General features: G+C 37.9%; 1 protein-coding gene across 1 annotated transcript in view; it reads left to right on the plus strand.

Annotated features, from left to right (window-relative positions):
- Nucleotides 1-1,951: 1,951 nt before the first annotated feature.
- The window catches only part of SEMA3A (semaphorin 3A), a 336,455-nt gene continuing 314,893 nt past the window's right edge, over nucleotides 1,952-23,513 (plus strand). Inside the window, exon 1 of the mRNA XM_082256599.1 lies at nucleotides 1,952-2,619. Coding sequence (XP_082112725.1) covers nucleotides 2,508-2,619 — 112 coding nt within the window. The 5' untranslated portion in view covers nucleotides 1,952-2,507. The remainder of the gene's footprint in view (nucleotides 2,620-23,513) is intronic.

Raw genomic sequence — 23,513 nt, forward strand, 5'->3', positions numbered from 1 at the left:
ACAACCTCCAAGGACTTTGTGGCTAAAAAATATTATTCTCCTACTTATCATTCTCCACAAGTTCACATATACCATTCCCATGCTGTATTAACTATTGCTGAGAATGCGGAGATTGTCCAACAAGCACTGAAAGGTGCTGTTTATAGGCTGTGGATAAATAAAAAAGTTACCAGAGGCAATGACCATTCACAAAAAGCTGTGCTTAATTCAGATTAGGCTGCAATTTAGACATACTTTCCTGTATGAATTGACAATGTTTTTTTTTTTTCTTCATGTTTGCACTGGAATACCTATAAAATCTAAGTATATATATATATATATATATATATATATATATATATATTTTTTTTTTTTAATATAGTATTTATATATGTATATACATATATATTTACAGTATGTATATATGTATAACGCTACAATATGTACTTTTAAATGCAGTAACATAGTATCTCTGCAGTGTTTATTTCAAAAAAACTCTGCTGCACACAGAGAAAGGTTAAGGCTACATGTAATTATATACTAGACACAGACCAAATTACTCTCATGTACAGATTCTTTGATTTGCTTTTGTGTGAGCAAGGGATGTGAATGGTGATTTTTCTTCATGATAGCTGTAACGTAGTATAATGACTCCATTTGCATATCCAATGTTGTATTCTCTGCTCAGCTCAGCAATGGAGCATCATTTATGTGTTGCGTACACCATTGTTTGAAATGTATAATGGCAGAAAATTAATTAGGCAAATGCAGCAAATAATCTCAAAATGGCATGAATTCCTTTACAGAGTGAATGTCTGTGGTAATCCCTGCAATACAGACAGGAGCCTCTTGTCATTGAAGACCTTTAATCCAATGCCTGAAGCATGAAAGTATTCTGGAGTCTGGATAGAACAAGTGTGGGAATCACCAAAATCAACTTTTTCTCTTAAGCAGACATTTTATTTACACAATACCATTACTGATCAATAGAAATGTTGAATTTGGCAGATGCTAAATGGTGGGAGTGACAAATACAGTTCAGGAAGCTGAAGAGTTTGTGAAAAATGATTTTGTTTCCCTCTATTATGTACGTTAGCTAGCTATTATTGGCACTGATGCTTCAGGTTTTGTCACACCATGAAATTAAATCTTTAACGTATTAGCATCTAATGCTGCTTAATTAAAACAAAACCTTTATATCACTTTAAATAATGTGACCTGCAAGGTTGAAGGTCTCCTGTGCAGTTTTTCCTCCTCTCCACATTTAAATGAAGAGGTTAGGCTATTGCAATTAGATTATGAGATTTCAAAGCTTCTGCAATTTGCTCAATTGGTTTGAGATTGAAGCACATTAGAGGGGAATGGTTAAACCTGCTTTGAGTATCTTGTTTGTGAAGGCTTACTTCTGCTGTGTTTACAGGAGTAATTGACTAGAAGCATGGCATGGAAAATTGTATCTCTCCAACTGGAAAGGGATTTGACACATCATCACAGACCTTTTGCTTTGTGGTGGTGGTGGTGGTGGGGGGGTTTTGGAGGGTGAGACTGGTGTAATTTGACTAATGGAATAATCAGGGGATTTCCGAAGAGGCTGGAAGTGTGCTGATATGTTTGAATTGGAAGAATCCTGTGGAGAATCAGCAAATATGATTTATAATCCCCAGCAGAGTGACTCTTGTCTTGAACAGATTGCTCTGAGAGCTCTAACCAGGAAATTCCCACTAGGATTGTCAAGAAAAAGGAGCATGTTTAAAGAATAAATACAAGTCAAGTTTATTGGCATGCTGTTTAACTAGTGACCTGCCTATGAAATGTGCAGTGATGTTTCATTGACAAGCTGGATTGTGCTGCTGCTGTTCTCTTTCAGTAAAGTTCAAGCCAGCCTATGCCTTTAAAGGTAAATTCTGGCTGCCTGCCTTCCACATGCTTGGTGCAGGTTTCTGCTCCCTCCTCTAATCTCTACTAGATGTTTTTTGCATGTGTTATGTGACAGCAGGAAAAGGCAGTGGGTTGAGCTTGCCTGTTCTCCCATTGTCAGTTTGCCTTTGCTGTTCCGAGGAAAACCTGTCTGAGAGATCCTGTATCATCTGTGTGCATGTGGACAGGAAAAAGTCAGTAGTACAGCTCTGTTGGCTCCTGTCTTCCTTTCATTCAGCTCCCACACAGTGAACTGAAGCACAAAGAGCTGTGATTCCTCCATCGGGCAGCAGCAGCAGAGCAGAGAGCAGAGGAGATCCTTCAATGAAGCAAATGGATCTTTAAGCCCAAGCACTGCAGCACTCACTCTTTTTTTCCTCTCTCTACACAACAGTTGTGCCTCATTATCCGGTGCCTGCTTCACATTGCTCCAGATTGCCAGAACTTTGCAATCTTTTTCCAGAAGGAGGGATGGTGAGCCTAATTTTACCTGTGTGGCTGAAATGAAACTGACCTAAGTCACCTGTTTCCCCAGACTTGTAAGAACCCTTAAGACTGCAGCAAGGGGACACCAAGCTGCAGAGAGATCTAGGATTTGCTTGCTCCTCAGCATGGGCTCCTTTACTGGGATTGCATTTCTTTTCTTGGGAGTATCAATAACAACAAGGGTGAACTGTCAGAATGTCAAAAATAACGTGCCAAGGGTCAAATTATCCTACAGAGGTAAGCTCTTTTTTTCTGCTCTATACTTTTTAAACTAATCCCTAAGTTTATTTGCTATACACGTGGCTACAATACTGCAAATCACCTTAATACTAGATTAACCCTGATCAGCATAAATGCTATAGAAAACACTTTATTTTTAGACAAATTAGAATCTATTTGGATGTAACTTCTTCGCAACTCATTTGTCATTCATTTGTAGGGAACACAGTAACCGTGACTGTAAAAATTGACTGAGTGGAGTTTTTTTTGTGATTTGGTAACATAAGAAGATTAATATAATGTAGTTTATGCTAGTTGGGACTGGTGCCAGTTTGTGGTTTACTTAATTTCTTTTGTAAACAGGTCTGATGGGAAAAGCATTTTATTTAGAATAAACTCACTTGAGATTTATCACACAAAGGCTACAACAATCTGGAAAGAATAAAAGTAGCTCTGCAAGGCTTGTAATATATAGCTGTGTTATGAAGGTGAACATGCCATAACTGTAATTGGAGTGATATTGCAGCCTTGGAAGAGAAGATAAATGTACTGGCTCGGTTTCTTTTGCTTTCTACCACACAATGGAAATGAACCTATAAGGGCTACGAAATGGAAATATGGATAGAAAGTAGGAGCATGAGGAAAGAGAGGCACCTCATGGAATGTAGCACACTCTGCTTGTGGCTTTTAGCAGAATACTAAAACAAGCCAGATTTGTTTATATAGCTGTGGTGTGGGGATAAGCAGCATAATGCATGGTAAAATTGTGTACTGGAGGAAATAAGTTCTTTTTTATGGTACTAGCATGCCATCTCTGTGATAGGAAGATATGACACAAGTGTGAAAAACACATCTGTGAGAGCAGAATGCTGTTTTCACACTTCATTTCAGAGAAGAAACTGCTTGTACATACATTTAATAGTCCCGTCACGTTTCTGCCTTTTGTAAATAAAGTACTGCCTCTATATATATATATATATATATATATATATATATATATATATATATATATATATATATATATATATATACATATATATATATATATATATAATTTTTTCCCCTCTGTTTAATTTTGATGCATTTTTTTCTCTAACTGTTGCAAAATTTCTCATCATCTCATCTTGTATATGCTTTTGTCTAACTACACAATTTAAGTGTGTTAACAAGTCCTGGTAATAAAGCTGTCACATATAATAAAATGAGCCTTAATTGAATGAACTCCTTTAAGTCTAATTTTCTGCTGATTTTCAGTGTATTCCTTTACAGACTGTCACTCCCCTCTCTATAAAACAATTCATAGGCAAAACAGGTATGAAGGCAATAAAATTCCGCTGGAAGATGAGCTTAGCATAATAGACACTAAATTAGAAGGTTGTGAGCTGCCTTGTGTGAACTTAGGATTCCTGTAACTTCTTCAAGCTTTGATTGAGATCAAATTCTATTACATATCTCCTACAATTAGTTTAGGTTCCTTCAGATTGAGCACTTAGGGTTTTTTTTTTTCTTTTAAGGCTCAGCTAAGTGAGAAGACACATGCAGAGTAAAAGAATACAAATTGTACTTGCTTTTTTCTTTTGTTATTTTATTGTAGCATCAATAGTCCTTTCTTTCCTTGTGTATAATTGTTTTGTCGAAGTGGAATCCTTGTTGCCAGTTGTAAGTATTTTGTTTTGAAGAATAATAGTGATTCTGGGCTTCTTGTTTTTTTTAGGCTAATTAGATGTCAAACACATCTGAAATGTGCAGAACACTTGTTCTAAAAACATTTCCAGAGTGATTCATGAAGGGGTTAAATCCCTGCCAGACCTAATTTCCTATGGTCACTAGTTTTCAAAGGTCCATTTCTGGCTCTGTCATTTCTCAGACTGCCAAATGCATGTCTAAGTGGTAAAAGTTAACATGCACAATTCGTTTTACTTAGGTGTCTGAGGCTGGTATAAAAGAGGACCATGAGGGTTAGACATTAACCACATGTTTACTTTCTGATGTCCTATTAGTGCAAGATGCATAGCTAGGCAGGAGACAAGGCTTACACGTTACCTTTACCTAAACAAATGAGCAAAATATTCTACTGACTGAATTACAGCAAGTTTGGCTTTCCATTTGGTTATGCAAATGTGGTAGAGTGTAAATCTCCAATGACATCTTTAGCACAGTCAGAATTTGTGAAGTCTCTTTAAGTATTTAATTGTTCCCTACACTAAACATAGATGAACTTATTAGAATAGGAATGATTGATACAAAAGATTAGCCAATTATTCAAGTTTTTGTATTTTCTGGAATACTTATATATACATTTGACTGATCTGAGGAGAATTTTGGGATCTTTGCAACTCTTTAATTATACCCTTCACTGCACATTGGACATGCATGTATTTGCAACAAGACAATTTAGAGATTTGCCTTTCAAACTAATGTTACTTGATTCTAGTTTTTGATGTTTTTTTTTAAAAGCAAAACTTTGGACTAATTGAAAAAAATGTCTACCCAAAAGCAAATTAAACTATATCCAGTTTTCAAAACTAACGTTTTTGGATTCCTGCTTGAGGAATGTGTCATTAATAAACCACCACTAATTAGAATAATGTTTCCACAAAGTTAGTTAGTATCCAGATTATTGTTACAGGAATGGTATACAAAATTCACTCTGGGCAGCCATGTTGAATAATTCCCTGCAGCATTTAAGATCGGAGCATTAGTGAGAGCGCTTACTCTCAAAGTAAAGGTTTTGAAAACTTTAGTAAAGGAGCTAAACCTTTAATTTTCCACTGTTGATTACTTGCAAGCAGACACACAAATTAAGAAAGTAAAAAAGAAATCTGCAATATCTCTATTTGTCTTTTAATTTTATTCTGTTGCCCATGACACGATACTCTATTAAAGGTATATATTGCCCAACTTGTGTGGTTAAATGAGAATAATGATTTCCAATATTTGCAATTTATAGATTTAGTACCTCTAAGCTTTATTTTTTCATAAAGTTAATATTAACTCATAATTGGTACTCGGGACAAAATTATAACATGTTAGCAGAGTGTCCTTTATAATAAATTATTAGTACAATTCTCAATGACTGTGTATGTCATTAGCTTTCCCAACACGTGAACACATAAAGGAATGAGCAAAACTTTAAAATCATTTCAAGCATTTTGCTGTCTTTGAACATCATTAGGTTGAAATCTCATACCATATGAAAGGAAGTTTTCTTTGATGTTTTACAAAAATCAAAGTTTCTGACATCTGATGGAAGTAACAATGATAGTTTTAAAATCAGGAATTTGCTTGAATTGATCTTGATTGCCTGCATATGTAAAGTTATGCAACCTGTATTTATAATGTTATGTAACATAGTCAAATCTTCTTGAAATTAATAACTCTCTTGTAAATTGACTCAGCAGTAGAGCGTTAGAGATTGACATTGCAGTGGCATGCAAATGACATTGAAGATTTCTATACTTTGTTGTATTCCTGCATGCACAAGTGTGCCTGAAAATTACATGTCACATGTCAAGAAGCTTATTCTTTACTATAAGACAAGTCTAAAGGTGAAAAACACATCATTTTCCTTTCAGTTTTATATCTACAAAACTAATCTGACAAATGTGTTCCTCATATTAGTTCCAAGCAACATTTGTCTATCCTACACAAGAAGTGGGATTCTTCAGCTATGACCTTGTTTTGGCCTAGCACATATGCCATTATAAGGGTATACATCTCCTGGGCGCTCCTTCTTCGTTATTCAATGCTACCATGTTAGTGCACTTCAGCTTTCAAGTATTATGTTGATATGAGTTGATATTTGGCTGTGCTTTCGAGCCTACACTCCAAGAGCATTATGTGTTTTAGCTGATGTGGACTTCATAACTTTTTTAAAGAGTAGTTTTATTTTAAAGTAAATTCTTTCTATAGGCTGTGATTTTATTTTTTATGGCCCTGAAAGGACTTATGTGAATTCACAAAAACCTGCCTTTTACACTGGTTATTTGTATGTTTGATTAAAGCATGAGTGGGAGTATCAAGGCATCTCTCCTTGAAAAAAAAAATCCTACTAAAAGGTAGTGACCTCCTTAACCCATGAAAGTAAGGACCTCCTTTCCTTTTCTCATCTTAGAATCAACATGGCTAGTGTTTCAGTTGCCAATAACTTTTTGTTTTTAGCTCTCAAAGAGTAGAAAGCACCTGCTCTTCACACACTTTTTTCCTTACTCTCCAATACCCCAAGCATGGCTGCTGGTATGGGTGCTTGTAAGGGACAACATAAAACACAAATCAGACTAATTTCTTTACTTGAGTCATGCATTTACTTCCATTGCATTGATTTAAAATGCATGTATGTTGCATTTTAACGCAATGCAATGCAGTCCAATGCAGCAATGCAGTGAACAGAACACATACAAAGTTTTAAGGTGTCCTTGCATTTACCTGCATTTTACAGCTGCACTGTTATTTAGCCCTGAAAGATGGGATTTCCTTTTCTCATCTCAAAAAAGTATTGGCAACTGAAACACCAGAGATGTTAATTCTGTTTTTACCTCCAAGAGTTATCACTACTGCTTTTACAGTTATATCACAAGTTTTAAACATGTTCATTGGTGACATCAGATCACTGTTTTGATGTGAGCACAAAGTCAACTTAATCAAATGTTAAATTAGCATTTTTGGCCTGCCAGATTCTTCTTAAATTATGCTAATGGGTTTTCTACCGCATATGTTATGAAAATCTGTAAATTAGGATGAAAGTCCTTTTAGTGATAAGTGCCAGGCTAATGAACAGCAAATGCTTTATCACCCACTGGGCCAGTTTATTATCCCCTACAAGTGAGATGCCTGGTGTGTGTTTGTGCATGTGTGTAAGAAAAATCATTTATGCACAGTTATATAACAACAAAAGCATGAGTTGGAGGTGTTAAATCTGGCTGGATAAACAGTGTGAGTGTTGAGTGTATACCATGCAGCACGAAAATTAGAGTAGACCAGTTTGGGGTAAGTTAAAACACAAAACAACTACATCCAATTGCTGCTACACATGGCACCATGAAAGCTACACTAACTTCTAGTAGCTAGTCAGGATGTCTTTGATGCAACTTCCCTAAACTGAAATGTATAGGTTTGTGCACTTTCCACATTCTGATTTTCAATGATTTAAATAAACTTTGTAGTTTTTCTCCAGGTAGTTGAAGTAGTATTGTCTGTTTAGAACTTCAGTGTCTGAAATAAAGCTATGATAGTGTTATAGATAACTTTTATCTAATAATCTTATACAGATTCTTTGCTCTTTTTTTTTTTTTTTTGCAAAGTTTAACGTATACAGATGTCAGCATTTCTCTGTACAGTATTATCTGTCTAGACATTGAACTACATAACATGAAACCAACATGGAGAAATTTTAAACATTTCTGATGCCTGCATTACTTGGTCTTTATCTGAGATCCTCTAAGCTCTGGGGTCTAAACATGGCATTCCTTTATCGAGAGCTTGTAGTCTTGCCACTTGACATACGTGCAGTAAATAGGAGCTAGTGTTTGTTCACATTGCCCCTGGACTTGTTCGGCTTTGTTCATCAGCAGAATTTATTTTACCCATGTAGCATAAAGGCCTCGATCCTTGAAAGGACAATGTGAGGTCACGAAAATTTTCATTTCACAATATCTCATTACTGCATGAAACCCGAGCCATGTATGCTCTTCTAAAGGTGTGAAGTTAATCATAAAGAAATGTATTATGTCATGTTATCTATAAACTAGAAGGTGCATAATGAAGATCCATAACCTAATACTTTAGGGCACATTTTTGTAGACTAACTTATCAGTTAGTCGATGACTGTTAAAAAGTAACACTAGTCTATTTAAATTTGCACAGTATCAGATAAAAAATAAACCCTTAGAAAAAAACAAAACGAAGCTGAATCACCTTTATAAAAGCAACAATATTCACAGGAGCCCGTTCTGGCTTTGTTATTCTGAAGAACAAATTAACTTTCAAGTAAAAGTGTTTTTTTTTAGTTGAAACTATTAGTAGTAATTTAGGTGTTTTATTTATTGGCACCAATTTCTTCAATTTGACAGTCTTTCTTTTGCAAATGTTAGTAAGTGTAGCATGCAAAGCCTAGTAGTTGGCTTGATTGTTTATGGCCAGAATAAACAGTATGCACTGTGCACTTGTTTAAAAATGCATGTGAAGGAAAGTGATTCCCTATGTAGTGTATAAAAGTCAGGATTCCACCAGAAAAAAAAAAAAAAAAAACGCAAAGCACAGTAGGCATCTCTAAATACCTGTAGCGTAACTAAAGGGCTTGCTCAGGGAACAGCAGTAAAACTAAAAGTCTTGCTGAGCATAAAGAAGAATTCTGACCCCAAGATTTGACTCATGACTTGACCCTACTGATTTTTATTTTTTATTTTTTTTTGCTGCTCCACCATATGTATTTGTGGAAGTGGTTGATCACTTATATTCTGTGCAAAACAATTATATATATTATTTTTTTAAGCAGTCATTTTGAAGACACTAGTATCAGTTTTAATGTGCCATAGTTGTTGATAGTGCAAGTGAAGATGGTTAAGTTCAGGGCTATGGGGTTCAGGAAAAATCCTCTGTTAATTTCAGGAGACGGGTATGAGCAGGGCCAGGATACAAAATAGGCTGAAGAGGAAACTACAGGGGGGGGGGGGGGTCTCTCCTGCCTCTGCATCACTCAGTTGTCTCAAAACAGCAGGGATATCAATGCAATATCTGACTTTAGTATGTTAAAGCAGGTGCTCCATTCAGATGATGCTGCACAGATCTCTATGACTGGTTTTTGGGCTGCTGGTGCTCTTGAGTGCTGATCCACTGCCACTTGTACTCTGTGGCTGAGGGCAGGAAGCGCAGCAGGCTTGAGCTGGGAACCAGGTGGCATTTCTTTTGAGTATCAGAATAAATGGAATTGCATCACACGAATGCATGAAATGTTGCGTGTAACTTCTTTTTACCTCTTTTAAACCTATAGTTGCTTTGGTATCCTCATTTTGGGTGCCAGAGGACCTTTTTCAGGCACTGGGTACAGATATCTGCAGCAGGTGGGTAAACCATTGATTCTTTTGGCTGTTGTGGACTATGCATATCAGTACACAGGACCCATTCTGGAAATGTTACATGTAGGCCACAGCAGTAAGAACATTGTGGGGACACAGTCTGAAGTCTGTATTGTTATTTTATGCTTTGTTCTTAAGGGCATTATTAGTGATGGGCGAACGATTCGTGCTGAGCATCTGTTCAGGCCTGAACAGCGCCGGTTCTGGTTTTTGCCGAACACCCGAATTTTCAGGGCACTCAGTCTTATGTTCACCTGCCAAGCACCCCACAATGTACTGAGCGTAGCACAGTGCATTCTAAGGCCTGATTGGCTGAAGCAATACGCCTGACTGCTTGTCAGGTGCAAGGCTTTGCCCAATAAGGCCACAGTGAATAGCTGGTTGTTAAGGAGTGGGCCAGGAAGCTGGCTGCCACATTCTTAACAACAGATGAGTCATCAGCTGTCAGCGAGTTATCCCGCTGATGGCTGAATAAAAACAAATATATTGCCGACAATACAAAAATAGGAAAAAAATGGTGTGGGGGTCCCCCAATCCATACCAGACCCTTTGGATCTCGTATACATTTTAGGGGAACCCCACACCATATTTAAAAAAAAAACTGCATGGGGTCACCCCAAAAGCCCTACCAGACCTTTAGGTCTGGCATAGATTTTAAGGGGAACCCCCATACCAGAATTAAAAAAAAATTCCCGACCAGACCCTTATCAGAGCATGTGGTGGGGGGGACGAGGAAGTGCTCCCGCTCCTGAACCATACCAGGCCACATGCCCTCCACATGGGGGGTGCTTTGGGGCAGGGGGGCTCTGCCCCCGATCCCAAAGCACCTTGTCCCCATGTTAATGGAGAGGAGGATCTCTTCCCCACAACCCAGAAGGGTGGTTGTGAGGGTCTGCAGGCAGGGGGCTTAACGGAATCTGGAAGCTACCTTTAACAAGGGGACCCCCAGCTTCCAGCTTCCAGCTCCCCATGTGAATAAGTATGGAGTACATTGTACCCCTATTCATTCACCAAAAAAGTGTCAAAACAAAATAAAAACACTCACAGATTTGACATGTTTTTAATTGTAAGTTTCTTATGTCAATGCATCAGCAAATTTACTAAACAAATCCATTGGTAAAGAGAACCATTCCCCATTAGGCCTATGCAGTAGTCTGATTTATTGTGGGGAAAAAAAAAGATTTGTTACTACCTTATGTAGCTTTACATATTGGCTCAGCTAAACAATATAGTTAGAGAGTCTAGGAGCTGAGACATCACCTGAAATTTGCCAACTGTCTGAGCAAATATACTCAATGCTTAGCGTGAGGTTAGTTAGTGGACAGGCCAGCAACTGTCAGACTTTAGGTAACCACTGATAGCTTTAGCAATAACAGCTTCCATATTTCTGCCTTGATATGCAGTATGGCATGGAATGAATCCAGAGAAACAATGTTCTAGAATATGTTTCTGCAAATGTACATTCCATGGTAGGAAAACAACATTGCAATTGTCGTTAATATCAGATTATTCCTTTCATTTTTTTTTTTACTTCCAGGAATAATTACAAAATTCATAAATAATATAAAGGAGTTGACATTGCAAGTTTTGGTGAAGAGTACCAGCTGTGAGAGAGGCAGCTTTAAAGATAAAGAAGACATTTACAGGCAGATTGTTATACTGCCATATTGTGGTCTGCAATTGAAGAAACTTATTCCTATTTTTTAAAATCATTCTGCACAAAACAACTTGAGTTATAGAAAACCCCCACATATACCAACATCATCTGCCTCTCCTTTGAGAATTTTGCTCTCCAAGGCAAAGTTCTTGGTTTTCTACAGTAAAAGAAATGGAAAATCCAACAGAAAACGAGAGAAGGCCTACAACTGTGTATGTTGGAATTCAGGTGTGTAAATCCCTTTGCAGAATACCCTAGTGACATAAAAACTCAATGGTGCTATAAATTGCCAGCAACTATCCCACACTGTCTAAGCAATTCCCATTATCTTGACCTTTGATAACTGGGAAAGCATTTAAATAATTTTACCTTCTGTTTAAATCAGTTAAAATAAGGGAAAAAAACATGGACAACATTAGGTCTGGATATAAACAACTTTTAGTCTGGAGGTGGATAGCTCACTTTTAGTTATATTATTTATTAAGAAAATGCAAACATATTTGAAGTTTGCCAGATGCTTTTTTATTTATTTTTCTGACATTCTGTTTTTTTATTAATAGTATTTTGTTATACATTATATCTTTTTTGTTCTGTACGTCTTGCTTGTTTTTTTTTTTTTTTTCATAGCTTCAGTTTAGCAATAAAAAAAAAAAAAAAAAAAACTGTCAAGCTATTTAAATTACAAAGCTTACTGGATATAAATAAAGAACCTGTTAAGGGGGTGGATTAGACTGAAGCTGAAGTAAAGCCACTGGAATTAATAACTTCTCAAAGAATAAACATCTCTAAAAGATTCCACTGCTAGTGCACTATGACTATGTTTCCATGGAGATTAATTGGGAAGAATTGAGTAGTTAAATAAATACATGCAACTTGTCTTTGTATCTAGCTAAAGCACATAAGATACAGGAACAATTTTCACTTCAGTGAGTTGGAAACATGATTTAAGCCCACCATTTACCAGGGCTCATTTAAAAAAAAAAAATATACACTCTTTTAGTGTGTAGCATTTTTGATTTAACCATAGCTATTACCACAAAATAGACAGTCTATCTATTATCTTGACTTTATATACTGGCCCTGTGGTACTCAAGATGGAAGCTAGGTATCAGCTTATTGAGACCCGTTGCTACTGATTATGAAAAGGCAGAGGATCAGTCACTACTACTGTATACTGTATTGTTTCTGTACATAGGTAGTACTTTAATAAATGTGCCTTTTAGATGAGGAAAACTTACCCAAAAACTTTCATGCATAAATTCTCATTGTGAATATATGATATTTTCAGCCTCAATTTTTCTATTATGTGACCCTTTGACTTATTCTAACCATAAACCACTGCTCCTGCAGTCACAACACTGATGGTACCACTGTAAAGATTTCATTGTTTGAAGGAATGTTTGCTTTATTGATCTGTGTACGTATCCAAGAGTTTCCAGCTCACATTTTGGCTCAGGACATTAAGCTTTGCCACTTACACACTAACAGCGGTTATTCCCTTAGGCAAAGGATTTGTGTGAGAATAATGGCAAAAGAATATGACATTGATAACAGCAGAGGCTACATGAGAGTTATGTGTAATTGTTTTTGGATGGTTCCATTAATGTCTTGAAAAGCACGAGAGAGAATTTTTGTTAGGGATCTTTAGCATCTATCAATAGTTTGTAATGACCATTGACAAACAGTCTGTTTTAAACTGACAGTTTTACAGGGTCATGTTCCCCCCTCCCAAAAAATAGCTTGAAGCTAAATGATTATATCATTTGTTTACATTATGGAGAAGCCAATTCAGTATTGGTTCCATAAAGGAATAAAATGTTCTGTTGATGATGATATTATTGTTATTAATATTTATTTATTTATTATTATTATTATTATTATTATTATTATTATTATTATTATTATTGTTATTATTATTATCATTATCTGTAACATCATTGTTGTTACTAACCCAATTTGATTTAGGAAGCATGGAGATACAGCTTTGGTTTACTGCAGACAGATGAAGTGAAAAGGGATGAGTTTTATACTTGCTCAGTTAAAATGATTAATATTTATATTATTATTATACATGATTTATTTAGCGCCAACTGTTTGCACAGGGCTTTACAAAATGAAGGAAGACAGTACAGTCACAATACAGTTCAATACAAGATGGATCAGAGGGCCCTGCTAATTAGAGCTTACAATCTAAAAGGAAGGGTCAAGTGATGAAAAAGGCAATAACTGCTAGGGATGAACAGATGCAGAAAGGTACAGGTTATTAATTAGAGGCAGGGTAGGTCTCTCTGAAGAGATGGGTTTTTAGGGATCGCATTAAGGCAGATACTGTTGGAGATTGGGGTACAGAGTTCCAGAGGATGAGCGATGCTCTGGAGAAGTCCTGGAGGTGACCATGGGAGGAGGTGATAAGAGATCTAGTGAGCAGTAGGTCTTGGGAGGAGCAAAAAGAATGGTTCAGGTGGTGTTTTGAGATGAAGTTGGTGATGTAGCTAAGGGCAGAGTTGTGGTTGGCTCTATAGGTTTTTTTTTTTTTGGTACTTTGAATTTTATTCATTGGGTAAGTGGATATAGAAACTCAGATTCAGTTTTAAGTTCTGACAATTATGCTGTCTATGAGTACAGAAATTCTTCAACGTGCAGATGTGTGCACCAGACAGCGATGTTAATAACATTTTAGAACTGAGAGTACAAACACATGACTGACACAAAACTCTTTTGTTCATTTATTTCCTTGAGCTATACAGTCACAATATAAGGGGAGGAGAAGTAATTAGACAACTACACCTTTGAAAAGTTGCCTCAGGAAGGGGAAAGTAAAGATAGTGCTTACATAGAACATTGAAAGCTTATGTCCTGCATACTCTAACACATTAGGAAATATGTCACTATGTTATACACTAATAGGCAAGTCTGATACACAAAAATTGATGAAAATGTATTATGGCATTGGAAATATAGAATTACCTACACTGATCGCCATTGCATATGTAGCTTTCTCTTAAGGGGTTTTGTTATATATGTATGAAATACTGTAAAATATGCCTGCATCTGCAATAAATATGTGGAGCCCTTATTGGGAAACTTTGTAAACAAGAAACATGAAAGGAGAGCACTGGAATTTCATTAGTAATATGTTGGGGAATGAGATACAGTTTTTCTTTTTATGCACTAGAACTAATCACGTGGTAAATGTAGAGCCTTTCTCTTAAAATAAATGTAGGATTTAGGGATGATCGAACGGTTCGGGTTGACCATCGGTTCGACCCAAACATTGAGTGTTAGAAATTCAGCCGAATTCCGAACTTTTTGCGGTAAAAGTTCGGAATTCGGCCACCAGAACCGCCCAAAATGCAATGGGACAGGAAATGGGCTTTAAAAGCCCGTGATTGGCCCAGAAACATCAGTAAAAGCCAATTGAGGGGGCAGGAGTCTGCTAGGAATGTGATTGGAGTGACTACGGGGTCCAGAGGCCAATCAGTAGTGAATACGCCCCCCAGTATATAACATAGCCCCGCCAAACCTCTAGCACTATAATACAGGGGCTGTGGAAGAGAGTGGAAGCATTTGTGTTTCTCTGCTGTATGGAGCTGTTCTTTTATTGTGAGGAAAGGGATATGCAGTGTAGTTAGGGTACTATATACCATTATAGTTAGATTCAATAATCTAGTTTTTGTAGAGATACCTTTAAGTGTCAGGGTGACCGTAGTGTAGTTTAGGTGACCTGACTCTGCCATGTCAGGTTGACCGTAGTGTAGTTTAGGATACTGACTCTGCCATGTCAGGGTGACCCCACTATGCAGATTCTGGGTTAGGTGTATACATACATACATACATATATATATATATATATATATATATATATATATATATATATATATATATATATATATATATATATTGTATGAACCCCAGGCCAGTACCTGGGTCCCCATACACTTTTTATGGCAATAACTTGCATATAGGCCTTTAAAATGAGGACTTTTGATTTGTGTCCAATAGACTATAATAGAGTTTGCATGTTCGCTAGAACATTTTCCCTGTTCGAATTGTTCTGGTGCGAACCGAACAGGGGGGATTTCGGCCCATCACTAGTTCTTACATTTTAACAGAGTAAGGTACTGCACCATGGGAGCAATCAATGTAAACTAGTTATAATTTCTCATGGGTTACCTATGCTTTGGGTTACCTACTGTATATATATTATACATCTTAAACTGTTATTAAGGAGACTGATTTTTTAAATGATGGTATTCATTTTAAATTCATGAGTAATACTGTAACCGCCGAGGTGCTTATCTAACTTTTCAGTAGCATTTGTTTTTATAACCCTTACATTCACCTCTGGCCATCAAACGAGCAGTCAGTTTGCTTCAGGATTTTTGGAAAACCAAATCTAATGCAGCCTGTCACAAACAGACAGAGGATCTGAGTGACGTGTTTCCATTATCTGAGTGTATGTAGTCCAATGAAAGGGATTAGCCGCAGAGATAAAATCAGACCTAGATTCCTGGTGTCTGCTTTTTCCACGCTTGGTTGCTGCTATAATGTAATGATTGTAAGTACCTGCTTGGAGGAGAAAGGGATCTTACCTGATCTTACCTAGTGTTAGGTGGTTCCTAAGTATAGCACCAAATGTACATCTTTGTGTTAAAGTAAAGTCCACTTAAGTCATACTAGAGCTGCCTTTTAATAACTGTTCACTAGCATATTGTTCAGTTGTATAACATTCTTCTATGGCACATTGAGTGGTGACAGAAATATGTGAAACTGAATGACTCTGGAATGAGGTAAAGAAAATGTGTCATGTTTACAAGTCTTGTAAGCTGTCTAGCTGAATATTCCCTAATTCTGCCTGTATGAATCCCTACATTTATGTGCATCTCTGCAATAAGAGGAAGATAACGACTAGGTTTTAGATGAAACTTGTTACCGACACAATATAAATTATGTAATTTTTTTTTTTTTTTTTGGGTGCCATCTTAGGCACTAGTTAAAGCCTAAACCCAAAACCATACATATGCTCTATTGTAAATAACAGTTTTTAGGTGTGGTGGCTACATTAGTTTTCTTTTTTCTAGCTTTTTTTTACAATTGTCACCTGGTTATCCTGCAAATATCATGCTTCTTGTCACTTCATTGCTACACTAATTTCTTGATAGTAGCTTTGGAAAAAGCCAAAGTTGTCACATGGATTTTCTGTTCATCCCCATGATCTAGTGGATAAATGTGGTCAGTAGTTTACACAAGATAAAGATGTTTATGCTTTCATTTCAGCTCACAGGAAGAGACAAGGACATTGCATTCTGGAAAAATATGCATGTATTTTCTGTATATGATTAAAATGTTCTGAGCCTGGAAAAATAACTAATGTAGCCACCACATGGTGACTGGTATGCTGGAATACAGTATAATACATTTTGGGTTTACCAAATGTACTATGACTAAGCCCATGGGAGGGAAACATGTATTAGAGGGGTGTGGCTTTTGGAAGGGATGAATCTGATATGTTTTACTGAGACTGGGTGGTTTGCCGGTGTGTGCTCCAGTGCTCCCTTTACACAGATATGTTATATTTTGGGTTCAGCTATGTTTTACCCTAGAGTTAAGGGGGTCCATTTATGGAAAATTCATTGTGCAAATGCCCAACATTTTCACAGCCAAGGCAAATAATTCCTGTACAGGGTTTAAAATGTTTTTAACCAGTGATTGTCAGCTTCATCTAGTGGCCAAAATGCAATATATTTTTTTAAATCCAAACTTTTATTGATAATAAAAAATATATGCAAAAATATAATGTCAGCATAGTTTACCACATGAATAAAATACATAAGCATATGAGAATGAATACAGTGAGATAAATGAGATATTGTTACTACGACTCATTCCATAGCATAGACCAATTCTCTTGAGGAGTCCTACTGACTAGAGAATACAAATGATAAGTAAGCTACATATACATATATAACAGGGTCATGACATGGGTAACATTTGAGGAGGAGCCAGTCCTGGTGAGTCCAGCCAACCCTGCCAGACCTGGTAAAACTTACGCTTGGCATTGCAGTGTCTGTAGGCTAGTTCTTTCTCTCAATAAGATGGAGTTAACATGGTCAATCTATTGCTAAACAGTAGGAGTGGAGGGACTCATCCAAAATCTGGCTATCATCTTTCTAGCCAGGTATAGGAAGCGCTGGATCATCAGGTATGTTAGTATTTTCCTTATTGAGGTATTTCAGGAAAATACTGCATCATGGCCACTAGAAGGAGCTGATTATCATAGGTAATAAATATATTAGACCCATTACATGGTTTATATGCTGAGGCACTCAAGCAGCTTTTTTTTCTTTCTTTTTTAATACATAGGTCCCATGGTATTTCTAAAGCCAACATTTCTGTCTTTTTTCCTTGATAGAGAGGTATATGGTTATAAACTCTGTAATGTTTTTTTTTTTTTTCTGCGCCCCTGTTAAAAACACTCACCCTTTTTGTTTGTCCCCATTACTCCTGTTACTCAGATTAAAAGAGAGGGAAAATCAAAAAGTTGAGCTGTAATCAGAACAGGAATAGAGGGAAAAGCTTCCACTGGGGACACTGGACATGACAGCTGACAGCTGTTTCCCTCACTCTAAAGTGCTGATCTTGCTTCCTCTTGTGTCTATAGGACAGAAAGTGAAGGGAAATCTCACCCATGAGATGGAAAAATAATTTTTTTTTTCCCATTCCTTACTTGATCTAAAATGGTGTCTGAAAGACTATTGATCTATCAGTGCATTGACACACAATAGAATAACTAGGGAAAATGCACTTGAACTGTAAAGGGCCTAGTGCTGTGACCCATACACTCACAATTGTGTATCCAATACTACTGGGTGTCCAGGCATGTGCTGATGAGTCTGTTAGAAAAAGTAGTTTGCTCACCATGGCAGTAGGGGCATGATTACATTGGGATGTTGTCATCTGACTGTTGTGGTTTATGATTGCATTCTAAAATATATAGTATAAGCACCTTCTTGTTTTTATAAAAAATAATACACACTCCATATACAAAAACAAGCAAATAGCTTACTTCTGTTCAGTTCACCTTCCAGCACTCTTGTCTGCAAATTCATATAGATTTTAAATATGTGCATGTAAACAGGTGGTGGCATACACCTTATTAGTTGCCTTAAACTTCCATTGGTAATATTACCCCACTTGTAAATAGACTGAAAGCATAAATGACGTTGACACAGAGCCAACATGGCTCATTTGAAAAGAGGTGAGAGCTAGACTGAGGAGGCAAGTTCATCGAAATAAAAGCATGGAAGTGAAATTGGCCACAACAAATGCTAAATGGGAATTTCAAGAGTAGGAAACAGCTTTGAAATATTTCCTTCACAGCCTGAATAATAATTTTAGGCTATGATGACAAAACCTTGCTTTAATGTGTGTTACCAGCACTATGGCTCACAGAAACTATGCAGCCAGAAGCCAAACATGTGGTTATGATCAGGCTGAATATACCGTGCGTGTCTGAGGTATGGGAAGGTGACAATATGGAAATGTTTGAGTACAGCGTACATTATAATTTTACATAATCTATTAAAAGAATAAACACTATAGTTGGCTTGTTCTACTTAAGCTTGATATAGGTTTTCCTTTTACTTTACTGAAAATTAGAGAGCTTTGCTATATTAAGATATAGTTTTGACATCCTGTTGTAATAATGACAGGTTAGGTACCTAGAAGTGGTATTTTAACTTGATATTATGGAGAATATAATTGGAAGCACTACACCCAAGCAGGTTAAATAAAATCTCAATTATTAGGGGCAGGAAACCTAAATGATTCCAAGATGGGTGAAACAGCTTATATTTTTCTGCAGTAATATTTTCTATCCTTTCCCCCACTCTCCAAAAAAGTTGTGGTGATTACTGTATTTTGTTCTGTGCTGTAAACTAAAGCAGACCATGTTTATAAGGCTCACATTTCAAGGGAATGTAAAGTACAATAGTATTTCTATAAAACCAAAAAGTTTTTGTTTAGAAATGGATTTGAAATCTGAAAATTCTGATATGAAGTTCTGTGGTCTGCTTAGTACCAATCAGTTCAAATGTAATATAACGTTCATTGAAGCCCTCCTGTTTTTCTATTTAATGTCTAGGGCCGGGAAAATGATGGTCATTTACCCGTGCTTTATTGAATTCTATATGTTTGAGGGTTCTAGTTGAGCTCTGGTGTCACTAGGTTTAGCATTTAAGTGACTTGTTTGAAATAGTCACTGTGTACAGCATTTCTGTACTACTGCAGCTTGAGGGTAGGGAAGGTGGTCAGGTTATTTATGGCCCCCTCTTTCTAGGTCTGATAGCCCATAAACTAGTATCAGTCACAACAGAAGATTAAGTTTTTTTTTTTAATTTGCATGTAAACTAGTATAGTCTTTTAGGTATATACAGTAACTATAGATGCCTTTGTTATCTGTGTGTGCATACAATGCACATTGCATGTATATGTGTTGCAATTGCAGTCTATTTTGGGGACCCTGGATATGCACCTTTATGTTTGTGATACTGAAATTTGGTAACAATAATTTGTAGATAGCTCATATGATGCAGTTTTAAAGATATAAGTGTTGTGTGTAAATTACTTACCTCTGTGGCATCCTCTGATTTCCCTTCTGTTTAGCGGTTGCTCATGTTTTTGGTCCTTGCATTCTACTCTGGGAAGTCTGGAAGTTCCCATAGATTTGTTTGAGGCCAACTGGTTTAATTAATTAAAAAAAAGAGAAAAGTATAGAGTCTGCAAGGAGGCATGCAATGACTGAACAGCAGGGATAGATGAGATTTTGCGGTGACTGATTTAGTAAAGAATACCATAGAAACACACACACTGAAAAAAAAAAATGAAATTAAGTACATTTTGAAATAAAATGTCAGGGTCATCTCAGTGAACATAACTGTTTTGTTGTAAATCAGATTTGCTTTGGTAAGGTAGGAGGTCATTCACATATGGAACATACCATATTAGCCACATAGTTTCATATCTCCTGCTACTAAGGCCCCTTTCACATGAGCAGTGTGCCCAACTGACTCAGTTTAGCTTAGCGGGGATCGATCCGCTGATCCCTGCTGAGCAGGTGGATGACAGTTCCATCTCCGCTTACTTTACTCTCTGGGAGATCAGATGAGAACGGACTGCCTGTCCGTTTTCATCCAATCTTATCAAATCCGATCCTCCAGATTAATGGAAAAGAGGGTTTCCATCTATCTGGATTTCAGAGCCAGACTCGGATCGGATAGCAGCAGGTGTCAGCAGAGATGTCACCTTAGGGCTGCATGGAGCTTCTGATCAGTCGGACCGGATTTGAAATCCTGTGTGAAAGGCCCCTAAGAGATTAGCACCAAACCTCCTCTTCTTGGGTCCCCCACTGGTGCTCCTGGCTCCCCCACCACGAGCCCCCCCCCCCCAGCAAGCCACTTGCTACGGGGGCACTCGTACTTTCTCACTCCTGAGGCCCAATCTGTGTGTCCACTCTGTGTGAGCTTCCGATCAGGCGGACCGGATCGGAAAGCCTGTGTGAAAAGCCCCTAAGAGATTTATCTACTTGGCTTCTTGTTTAGTAGAGCCTTGATTTCAATGTAGTTTGAAGGTCTGACTAATTAAACATTATTGGAATGGGCTGATATAGGTAGGTCTTTGATGTACACGTTGTATGGGTAAGTGCTTTGGTCTGAAGGGTTACTGATAATGAGAACTACATTTTTGTTAGCTGCAGACTATTTTACAGACAGGTCTATATGCCTTTTTTTGTTATTAAAATAACAAACATGCTATACTTACCTGAAATGTGCAAAGGTTTTGCACTGAGCAGCACCAATCCTCCTCTTCTTGGGTCCCCCACTGGTGCTCCTGGCTCCCCCTCCACGAGCCCCCCCCCCCCCAGAAAGCCACTTGCTAAGGGGGCACTCGCACTTGCTCACTCACGAGGCCCATTGACCAGGGCTGGGCCATCTCCACTTCCTCCTCCCTGGCTGTGATTGACAGCAGCAGGATCAATGGCTGTTTTTTTTCTCCCCTAATGCAGAGAATGCACTTAGTTAAAAAACCTTCAATGATTAGAGCCACTTTAATGTTTATAAAAAATATGCATACTTTATTGTAAAAGGCTTCTATTGATTACCTTCTGAATGTGCAAGTTGCCTGGATGCCTCTGGCTTTAGTTCTTTAAACTTCTGATATGGAACATATACTGTATGTATCATGTGAAAGTCACAGGAAAACTCTTATTCTTCATACCTGTTTTGAGTCAGTGACTTAAAGTTTGAGATCTTTTAAATCTTCTTGAATTAATCTGAGAGGTATGCTCCCCCCTTTCTGTTCCATCTGTATTCAAAGCATAAAAAATACACTTTCCATTCTTATATTGCCAAATTGTGGTATCTAGTAGCAATCAAGGGTTTTTCAGTTTGCTGTAGCCATGAGGAATACAATTAGTTGTAATTGATTGTCTTAGATGAGTATACTTTGCATGTAGTCACTGCATTTTGCATTACATTATATAGTGAAGATATTAGAAGCAAGTTGTTGTACTTGTAAAATCGATACAAAGGTAAAAAAGAAAAGTTCAAACAGCATTTAAAGCTGGTGTGAGTTGTAGCTGCTGTCCCTGATGTGGCTGTCAGCAGCTAGATGCCATGGCTGGCCCCGTTCACTATAATGACAGGACCGGACTCTCTGCTCAGCCTTCAACTACCTACGGTGATCGGTGGCTGTGCTGAGAGCTACAAACAGATTCCTACCACTACATTTCACTCCAGCCTTAATCACTGGCATGACCGTAGCCTTTGAGAACCTGTAAGGGTTGGATTTAAACTGAACTCCAGCCTTATATTTAGTCTTCCTCAATTGTACAAGCCAGAGACGTAACTAGAACCTTCAGGGTTCGCGGTGCAAGAAACCATGAAGGGCCCCCCTGGACCCTTGGCCGGGGCCCTTCCCTTCAAGCCCGGGGCTCTTCCCACTGATCATGGGGCCCTTTGCTCTCATTGCAGGGCCCTTTTTTATGGTCTCTCAGCGGGACCCTTTCACAAGTTCTGCAGTGGGCCCCCTTCCTGCCATCTTGGGGCCTCCCCACAGTGGTGGAATGCCATGGCCCAGTTGCAAGCATGACCTTTGCGATCCTGGAAGTCCATCCACTGGTGTCAGTAGTTTTTATTTTTTGGTATTTTAGATGTATTTTTTTATCATTTTATTTTATGTTTTTACAATGTCACTGACTTTGACTCCGTCCATTCAGAAAAAGAAGGAACTGGTAAATGACATATTTACCAACCTCTTCCTGGTTCTCTATTGTGACACATCCCCTGCAGCAACCGGCAGGAGAGGGTAGGGAGCACAGTGGAGGGGGGGCAGCACAGTGGGGGGGACCAGGGAAGCACACAGGGGCCCAGAGACAGCAGAACACAAGTGAACTGGATAGGAGGAATGGCGGGGGCAGCATACAGAGGAACCAATCTCCTCCATTTTCCTCCTGCAGCTACAGGAGGAAAAAGGTGGACAGTGATTTCTCTACATGCTGCCCCCACCACCCCTCCTATCCAGGTGTACAAGAGAGCTGCACAGGCCCCCTGGAGCATAGGGGCCGGTTGCAATTGCAACCCTTGTAGTTACGCCCCTGGCACAAGCTCATCTCCTGTAATGGGACTATTTGTTCATTTCATTGCATACTGTGAGCTTCTCAGTGTGCATTAGATGATAGAGCAAGTCAGATAGAGCCTTCCTTTCCTGGCTAAAGAATGTGCAACATCATCTAGCCCTTTTCTCCTTAGCCTGACTGTGCCTCACTACACCAGCCCATTAAGGCATTTTTGCATTGGCGTAGCTCCTCGCAAGATCTAGCCCATTGATTGCCTTAAAGCATTTTCGAGAAGTAGAGGTCTGTGATATTTTCTGGAAGCTGTGTACAGCACTCTGCTAGTCCCACCCAGCAGCAATAATCTGACTGCAATGAGAAACACAGAGATCCAGGGATGAAATCAGTGGGTATAAAATAAAGTTTGTAATAAAAACTGGTTTATTTAATAATTTTATTAGCATGTTGAGGAGGGGGGAAATGAGGAATTCAGCAAAGAAAAATATAATCAGGTTAAACTTAATCTTCAACAACATTACTGTTAAATAACAAATAACCATAATAAGACTCC

The sequence above is a fragment of the Pelophylax lessonae genome (assembly GCF_965119305.1).
Source record: "Pelophylax lessonae genome assembly, chromosome: 4".
NCBI lineage: Eukaryota > Metazoa > Chordata > Amphibia > Anura > Ranidae > Pelophylax > Pelophylax lessonae.